The sequence below is a fragment of the Penaeus vannamei genome, chromosome 34, assembly GCF_042767895.1.
Source record: "Penaeus vannamei isolate JL-2024 chromosome 34, ASM4276789v1, whole genome shotgun sequence".
Classification (NCBI taxonomy): domain Eukaryota; kingdom Metazoa; phylum Arthropoda; class Malacostraca; order Decapoda; family Penaeidae; genus Penaeus; species Penaeus vannamei.
Window position 1 is genome coordinate 9,153,073 of NC_091582.1, and position 10,000 is coordinate 9,163,072.

Below are 10,000 nucleotides of genomic sequence, written 5' to 3' on the forward strand. Positions count from 1 at the left end.
TATTCCAGAGAGAGGGAGAGGTTAAAGGTCACCGAAAATCGCCAACACAAAGAACAAAGTGTGAATTCTGTTGCCAGCACCATTACTGTGTGTATGGAGGATGGAACCTACTGAATACAAGAGGTCTTTTTTGTATCTTGATAACTGACGGCAGATAATTGTGAAAGTTGATAATGCCTAATATGCAATGATTTCAGCAGAGAAGCTGCAACTTATGATAGGCAATACCTAGAAATTCTGGAAAGTACTGCAATAAAATCCTAATTATTGATATCATGATAATTGATCATCCCTGATAGAATTGCGATGGCAAATACGCTCATATATATATATATATATATATATATATATATATACATATATATATATATATATATATATATATATATATATATATATATCACATAAGTATATATATATCTAGTTTTATTGTGAACGACCCTAATTTAATAATGGCTCGAAAAACTAAAGGATATGATACATTGTTTAGTGAATCTAAAGTATTGCCCTCAAAACTCTTCTCAGAATACCGTTGAAGAAAGAAATCTACTGCGGCACACGATACTTACAAGAAATTCAAACGCTATATCAAGAGCATTCGTATTCCACGCCCGTCCCTTACACCCCTAAAAGCTCTAAAAGATTACATCATCGTTATCACAAAACCAGATAAGGGACGTGGAGTTGTTATCCTAAACAGAGAGGACTACTTTAGTAAGCTAAATAGATACTCAGTGATTCCTCCAAATTTAAACCAATCATGTCTGATACTGCCACTCATCTACTGAAATTAGAGGATAAACCAAACAGACTCCTACGCTCGATAAAAATAAATAAATACATAAATAAATCGGCAAAATTACTTACATTCTCCTGACTGACTGCATCTGGCTCCAAAAATGGTCTCTTATATGGCCTTCCTAAAATAGGTCAGCCTCTACGCTCCGTCATTTCCGCCATTCGAACTTTTAATTTGTTGCAAAATTCTTAGTTCAATTAATCACCACATTAACCACTCCGGCCTGTAACAATAGCCAGTTTTGACATAGAGTCGTCATTCACAAATGTTCCTCTCAATGAAACCACTAACATTATTATTCACAAAACCGCCTCCTCACTCTTAAACTTGTATGGCCTGAGCAAGACCACACACAGGGAATTGTTGGATATAGCTGCTCACAATTCAGTGTTTACCTTCAGTGGCTCTATTTACACGCAGGTAGAGAGTGTAGCAAAGGGATCACCACTTGACCCTCGTTATGCCAATACATTCCTTTGCCACCATGAACAAACATGGATGAATAACTGTCATGCTGATTTCAAACTTATTTTATATCGCCGTTCCATGGATGATACTTCTTACTTTTTAACGGCTCCTCTCGCATTAATCCTTTCCTCTCATACTTAAATTCACGTCCCGATATCAAACTCACATGTGAAACTGAACGAAATAACAAACTAACATTTTTCCATAACTTTTCGTAAGAATTGCTTCTTCACCAGCACCCACATGAAATCCACATTCACTGGCCTTGGGCTTCATTACCTCAGCTACATCCCTCACACTTAAAAGTTAAATCAGCCTTACAGCACTTATCAACCGACTTATAACATTGGCTCAACTTGGGCTAGTTTTCATCTTGAAGCTTCATTCTTAAAAGAATATTTCACTAGAAATGGGTACACATCTTACCTATTTTATTAAGCTCTACGCAAATTTCTGTCAGAAATTCAACCCCAAACCTGCATCAACCACAGTAAACAAGGACATGAAAAATATAAAGCTACCATATATGGGTGCTCTTAGTTTTGATCTCAGAAAATCATCAAACAAAATTCTAAAGCAATGCTATCCTCAAATCAGCTTTCGGATATTTATTTTTTTTACAATAATAATACTATTGGTAATTACTTAAAAGAATAAGGAGTGTAATTCTGAACTATGTTCGAATGTGGTTTACCTGTTTACTTGTCCTAGCTGTCAGGCTAGGTACGTGGGATCAACTTCACGATGTTTTCGGCGCCGTATTCTCGAACACAAAGACAAGTCCATCAGGACAAGCCTACTGCTGAGTAAAACTACCTTCTTCGCAATTAGAGCGCATTCTCACCTTCACAATCATCCTTTTAGCAATACTGACTTCAAAATCTTGACTTCCCATCTAACAGATTTGACCTCATCATAGCCGTCACTCCACATTGAAACAATGAAACCAGAGCTAAACAACTCTTCCACTGTAACCACGCTGTTTACCATGTGAACTATCAAAATAACCCATATCTTGGTTAGTGCCTGTTACATACTCACTAGCTTGTTTTACGGTCTTTTGGTGTTTTTTCTAGTATGTTTTTGTTCCAATGTTTTTTGTATTATTTTTGTATACCGTTTCTATTTCAATTGATTTCCTTGTTTTTTTTTGTTTGTTATAGCACTGATGATGGAGATTGCATCTCCCACAGGACTATCATATAGATATATATATGTATATATATAAAACACTATACAGATATGTATAAATAAATAAATATATATATATATATATATATATATATATATATATATATATATATATATATAAAGAAAGAGTGAGAGAGAGAGAATGATATAGAAAAAGAGAGAGAAAGCTCCTAGAGAAAGAGGACATAATATGCATTTACATAAAATGTTGCTATTTGAATTGCAGCAAAGGATAAAGAAATCTGAAGTCATAATAAAGTTTATTTTCTTAAAAAGCAATTTACTGGATGTTGAGTACAAACCATATATGTATGGCATATTTAAATTCAACATTAAATACAAAAATATAAAACAACAATCTGCTGAACTTGTGACACATTATCTATTCTACATGCTCTTTTTAAGAATGTATAAAATAAAAATCAAATATTCAATTTATCAATCTATGTACAAAATAGCATTTGAAAAAAAAGGTTTCCTTCCCTTTAGGGTTATACTTTCAACCACAAAGGACAAATAAAACTTTAGAAAATTTGCATGCTTCATGCCAGGCATACACAATTGGTAACTGCCAACATATGTATATAGTCTGCATGTGCATACAACAGCTGAATAAAACCATTTCCAGAATTTTGCATTCAGATAAAATATTGGCATTCAATTATACTCAATGCACAGTTTTTTTTTGAAGTCTGGCACTTATTGCTGTGGGCTTATTTCCTAAAAATTCTTTAATAACCACTCTTATACAAGCCAGTGTAAGAAGCAACACAGGTTTACTTATTAAAACATCAACTGCTTCAAATAATGACAAAATACAGCCAAATACTGATATCAATATATGCATACATATATGACATTTGCCCTAAGCCCTCTGAAAAAGAAGTGTTAGCAGAGTGAATTGTTTATAGTACTGTGCCATGTGTTGCAAATAGGAACTGGTCTGGGTCAGCTAGAATTTTTGTTACTATTTTACTGTTCATATAACCATACTATAATCAACAATTAGTCTGAGAATTATATGGGTAGATGTTTTACCTTCTTTTTCATTGCCATTGGCGATTTCATCTTTGGTTGTACAAGATGATTATGGTTTATCTTAATGTTTCAAAATCTGTCTTGTACAATATCATATAAAGCATGCTTTAGTAAATGAATGGTGAAACTTCAACTTGAAAATACACTATTAATAACTCATGTTTAACCTATGCATATCTATAAATCTTTCTTAGTTTACAAAATTAATTATTTGTACTGTTTATCAAGTACATGTTAAGTGACCAAACACACTTTGCTTGGCAGAATAACCCCCCAAAATCTTTTTTCTTTTAGAAAGATGACAGCAGTTTCAAAATCTTAGGTAACATGTTTGCTATTGTAAGCAGAATCTTTTGCCTAAAATTTAACATACTACTCATGAGCTGCATTTCACTTATTTTAGATAACAGGTGTAACACAAGATTTTCAATGATTTTTTCAATATCTATAATCAATATTTACATTTTCTCTGAACTTAGTACTGTCACTGGAGAAGAAAAAGAAAAAGAAAAGCACCTTGAGCACCTTTTATATACATTTAAATGTCTTTTTCTTTGTGACTAACAATAATACTGACTGAGAACTAATTATTGTCACTGATATGAAAATTCTGCCTCTTATTAGTAAAGTTCAATACATAGAGTATCTAACAGGAATGTATTTATGGCACACACCACGTTTACAGCTTTGGAGATAATCCATGGTTATACCTAGTCCCGAAGTAATCACACTGCTTTTACTCAGTTTGTTCTACATGAAGACATGTACTCTTCCCGAGGAATTACATCCTGCCAGAATAGCTTGTGTAGGATGGAACGCATTTATACTTGCAACAGATGCAAAATCTTCACCTTGGAATTCATGTGCCAACTGACCGTTATTCGACCACACTTCAATCTGGAAAATAAGAACAAAAATGCCATTAAATGGCTCCAGTGCTACAATAATTTTGTGTCTGTGAACAGTATCAAAATATCATGGGAAATGACAGAAATTATGGTAAAAATTACAGCTGAAAATTTTTCTGCCTTGATTTCAAGGGATGTCTGTAAGCTGTCATCAGCAGATATTTACATTTACTAACTTTGTCCACTCCCAAGAAATCAGTCACTTGCTCTGCCCTCCTCTGCAGTTGCAGGAGTTCTCCTCACACTACCAATTCTCAGTATGGTGCACTTTTACACAAATCAAGGCCCCCAAAATCAAATCCTCATAAGTTAAGACTTAGCATCTATTACCTACTTATCACAGAGATATCCAATCTACAGAAAAGGAATATATCACATGAAGCCTTGTATTTTTCAGGCAAGAAGAAGAAGAAGAAGAAGAAGAAGAAGAAGAAGAAGAAGAAGAAGAAGAAGAAGAAGAAGAAGAAGAAGAAGAAGAAGAACAAGAAGAAGAAGAAGAAGAAGAAGAAGAAGAAGAAGAAGAAGAAGAAGAAGAAGAAGAAGAAGAAGAAGAAGAAGAAGAAGAAGAAGAAGAAGAAGAAGAAGAAGAAGAAAAGAAGAAGAAGAAGAAAAGAAGAAGAAAAGAAGAAGAAAAGAAGAAGAAAAGAAGAAGAAAAGAACAAAAGAAGAAAGAAGAAGAAGAAGAAAAGAAGAAGAAGAAGAAGAAGAAAAAAAGAAGAAGAAGAAGAAAAGAAGAAGAAGAAAAGAAGAAGAAGAAGAAAAGAAGAAGAAAAGAAGAGGAAAAGAAGACAAGAAGAGGAAAAGAAGAAGAGGAAAAGAATAAGAATAAGAATAAGAAGAGAAAAGCTAATTGAAACTGAAAATTACTTCAAATCAGACCGGTATGTTGTCCCACTCTCCAAATAATACTGGAATCCATAGCAGTTGATAAATATAAGCAGAATAGCACTCACCCTTCTTGGCTGCAGCATGGACCCCACAACTACTAAGTCCTCTCTCCCTGGTAGGAAGCGAGCCTTAAAGGTAGTCAGCCATCTTCCTGTCTGATTATTGTGGTGAATTTTCTTTTGCACTGAAGAGAATCAGGTTAGGCTGTCATTAGTATCTATTTACTAATATTACTTATGTTATTTCTGTCTTTCAAGGTGCTTGATGAGATAGAGTGAATGTTTTTCAGGACAAATTATATGAAGGACATCTTCTTAAAAAAAATCAGGAACAGTATATCATATGTGTTGTATATATCACTTTTCAGAAAACAAAACATATCATTACCTTTCAAATTACTCAAGTCACATGATATGAATCTCAGGTAATTGTCTGAGCACGTTGAAATAAGGGTATTTCCTGAAAAGAGAAAAACAATTAATGGCTTTGATTTAACTGATGTTAACAAGGCTCTCTTTTACAAAAGCAATGTTTTCATATGACACTCAGTGTTTTCTGCATACTCCAAGTGTTTTGATATGATTTTACATTGTAATGACTCACTAAATTTCCTTTAATCCTACAAATGTATTACTTTGTGAGGCCTAAGAAAATACAAATGGGAGTAGGCACTTGACACGATGATAGGTAGGCAATTGAGATAGTGGTTGGAAGGGTGAAGTATTTAGGAAATGTTTAGTGATCAAACCTTACAGATTCTTGGTAAACATAATAATATCCCATGGAGATGTATCTAGACTCCTAGTCAGAGTGACTGTATGGGAAATAATGTTTAGAATTATATTAAAATAAATTCACTACCTTGATAAGTTAAGATATGAAAAAGTCCATAGCATACATACAAATAAAACTGAAAAGTAAAAATTATTTTATACCTGTGACTGGTGAGAACTCCAAGCCAGACACATTACGTCCATGAGGACATTCATTAATTGGTGTATTCTTCTTGACTTTCCTCAAATCCCATAGCGACACACATCTGAAAAATAGACAATTAAATAAATGCATATGTCCCTGTACAAACAAAACTATCTTCAAAAATGGAATAATGTTAAAAGTTCAAAGATTCCCAACCAAAAAGGAAGAATAGTACACAGTCACCTATGATAATTCAAAACCTTGTGATGACCAATTTAAGTGGGAGTTTTCTCCTAAAGCTATGCATCAAGGACCCATGCTGACTGAAGATGATCAAGTTGTTGGATCAAGGTGTATAGCAGAGATATTAATAACCCTACAGTGGCAATGGAAATAGTTATGTGCATTTGAGACTAACAAATTGTTATACAAACTTCAATAGAGTACTAACAAGCATTGACAACAGATATTACAGGTCATATAAACTAAACATTATATTTCTTTTCACCCTAAAGCAAAAGGGAATACAAACAAGAAAAGAAAAAAAGATTAATTGACATTACTAAAAATAACAGTGAATAAAAATTGTTAACCAGATTAATATTCATCATCAGTACCAAGGAACCTAGAATATAATGACAAAAATATCCCATTTCCTTACCCATCTCTTGATGATGTTGCAACATAATGATTCTGTGTTGGATGCACTGTCACCAATTTGACTGTTTTGCCATTATGTACCTTGTACTCCACTGGGTTGCTGTTACTATCTCGAACATCAACCTACAAGTATAAATGAGGCTTAAATTAAAGATAACCAAAGATGTAAAAGTAGAACAGGTAGAAGAAAATTTCTACTTGAAGCGTCCTTTCATAGTCATACTAAACAGAAAAAGAAGTAGCATAAGTTACAAAAGTGAACTGATCTGTCAATATCAAGATGGAAACAATGACTTATAAAAAGTTGCTCTCTAAGAGAAAATCCACACTACTGACCTGAACCAAATCCCCGAGGCTCCCTCCAACAAGCATTGTATTTTCGTCTCTATGTGCATGCCATGAAGTATACACATTATACGCTTCTTCTTCAACATAGCTGTAAACCTAAATATGAAAATTTGCAATACATTATTCAAAACAGGAATGTAGAAAAAGCCATCAAAAATATATTTTCTTGTGCAAAGAGTACAAATGAACAGGTCAGAAAGTTATCTGTCTAAAACAAAAGACAAAATCAATGAATATCAAACTTTTGTAAGGCAAATCAAGTAATGATTACAGGATGGAGTATTCAGGTGTCTTTGGAAACACTGAATTCAAGAATATTGAAGAGAAATAATGGATTTTACCTGCTGGACAATCCCTGATGTCAGATCTGTTCTCCTTACAGATCCATCGTAACTTGTTGTGTAAACATTCTGATAATTCCAAGGATCTACAGTAAGGCAGTTGATTGGTCGTGAGTGTGGATTGAAGAAGTGAGCACCATTGCTTGAGTCTTCACGATGTACATCCCAAAGTCCTAACAATTGAAAAGAACAAATAAAAAATTTGTAAGAAAAGTTGAAAAATAAACTGATCAATCAATACAATAAAGCATAATGTTTAATGGTTCCCATAAACTGATTATTAACTCTTGCTTTCCTTTTCCATGATAAACACAGTCTCATCTGTTTTTTCTGGGTGACCTTTCTATTAAGTGTCACTTCAACCCTTTGATCCAGATAACATGACCATCACATTATGAAAAAGTTTGGCTTGAGGGGCAGGTGAAATGAACATGCTGTCATGGGAAAATCTGATTGTGGGCCGGGTGACGTGACCTTACATTTTCGCTGAAGGCCAAGGTGAAAAGACTCACAAGTGTACAAACCTCTTGGAGGATGATGAAAATCATTTGGTAATTAGAAAGAGGCTTTTGCATCATTCCCATCTATAAACAAGTGTGGAATGTAGTGTCTGTGAGCCATGACTAGAGGGGCGCCAGTTCCAGGGAGGATGCCATTTTCAAAAAAGCTAAAAATGCTTATGCAAAGGGGAGGCATAGACTCTTGTCACCACCCACAAGTATTTGCGTGTACCCAGCCTACAAGTTGCACAACCGGCAAAGCAGCCACTCATATAAGCCTATTGAATGCATTTTGACCCATGTGATTGCAATGAAGAAACCAGATCCAGGGGGTTAATATTTCACTAAAATTCTTATTTCCTTGGTTTAACCTGTAAATTCAGATATAAATTTCTATTTATCATTTCACCTTTCTTTCCTATAGTCTTGCTAAAAAAGTCCTCAAATCCAAAACAACATTACACAAAGTTGTCCAAATTTTTCCTTGACAAATAATAATTTATGCTAAATTTGAGACAACTAATATCATTGTTACAAAATATTTTTTTGGATATAAATTGTATAAATAAAAAGAATATTTACAATACCTTATGGTACAATATAGCAAATTACCCTATCTAAACTTTCCTTGGACTAATATAAAATTACCTACCAAGCTCTCCATATTTTCCACCAATCATGACCAGAGTCTTATCTAATGTTGGGTGGATCTGGACTGAGAAAGTTCGACTGGGAACTACTTTAGCAACACGAGATTCTGTAATCTTCATCTTCTTCAAAGTCTTGATAACGCTGGAAAACATGATCATATAATTAATACTACAATATTCACCTTCAAAGTGCTGTGAATTCTTTTCATGGCTAATTATCAGACTGCTGTTAAACACTTTATGAAGCTGTTCTTAAATGATGGCTGTAAATTTCTTGATTAATCAACTGCGGCCAGGATGCATGTACTAAGACCCTTGTGATTTTAACTTATTAATTGAGTTTACAAACAAATGGCTCCATATCAGCTTTGCCACCAAGGAGCCAATTATTGGAATACCTATCTTCTATTTTTCATTGCTATCAATATTCTATTGACATTATAATTATCATAACAGTATCAAGATCAATAGCATTATATTTTCAAGGAATGGAGAAATCAGGTGAGATTACTTATTGACTATTTGGTAGCTGAACACTTGTGGAGTCATCTTTATGGAAACAAACTTCACAAAACGAAACTATAATGTTAGTGCAGACCCTTATGCTTTTCTTTCACAATGATAACACTGCCATTTCAATGCATTTTCCATCTTCACTTCTTCACATTGTCTGTCTGCTGTATTTGGCATCATCATTTGTATTTAGTCTTTATCAACAAGATCTTTGTTAAACAAATATCATGAATATTTTTCTCCTATAATAAAGCATTTAGTGAGATTTTTGGTTAAAAACAATGTGAGTAGACCAGCTTCATACCAAATATACTGAATTATGAAAGTTTTCTCATAACAACAAATGTACTAAATATTAAGATAGACAGTATTCACAAACCTATCAGTGTCATTATCAGACTTCCATTAGGAAATCACAAATGCAAACCAATAATAAGAAAAAATAATCAGGCAAATGAAATATACAGATGAGCTGTGACAAAATGAGACTTACCTTGGGCCATCCTGTGACCAAACACTATTTTCTCCTCCTGTCACTTTCATACTGTGTACATCTTTTAGAAATTCCTCAAACTCTTCCTTCCCTGGAGCATTGAAATAGTCCATCACTGGTCCTGGCCCTGTTGGGTAAATACACAAACATCAAAACTGACGAAGAAGTAACCATTCAGATGTTTATTTGCTTGACTCTGAATAGAAAAGAATTCATAACTAAAAATGCAATCAAGATACACCAGACAAATACCTGCCAATACTGCAGGAAAAAGAACATGGGAAA

The 10,000-nt window shown here is 33.8% G+C and overlaps 1 protein-coding gene across 1 annotated transcript in view; it reads right to left on the reverse strand.

The window, feature by feature from the left end:
• Positions 1-2,706: 2,706 nt before the first annotated feature.
• Positions 2,707-10,000, reverse strand: part of LOC113823879 (WD repeat-containing protein 76) — a 19,688-nt gene continuing 12,394 nt past the window's right edge. Inside the window, exons 7-15 of the mRNA XM_070145513.1 lie at positions 9,716-9,842; positions 8,712-8,851; positions 7,560-7,732; positions 7,207-7,314; positions 6,872-6,993; positions 6,228-6,331; positions 5,680-5,751; positions 5,358-5,476; positions 2,707-4,393 (exon numbers count right to left, since the gene is read on the reverse strand). Coding sequence (XP_070001614.1) covers positions 4,247-4,393; positions 5,358-5,476; positions 5,680-5,751; positions 6,228-6,331; positions 6,872-6,993; positions 7,207-7,314; positions 7,560-7,732; positions 8,712-8,851; positions 9,716-9,842 — 1,112 coding nt within the window. The 3' untranslated portion in view covers positions 2,707-4,246. The remainder of the gene's footprint in view (positions 4,394-5,357; positions 5,477-5,679; positions 5,752-6,227; positions 6,332-6,871; positions 6,994-7,206; positions 7,315-7,559; positions 7,733-8,711; positions 8,852-9,715; positions 9,843-10,000) is intronic.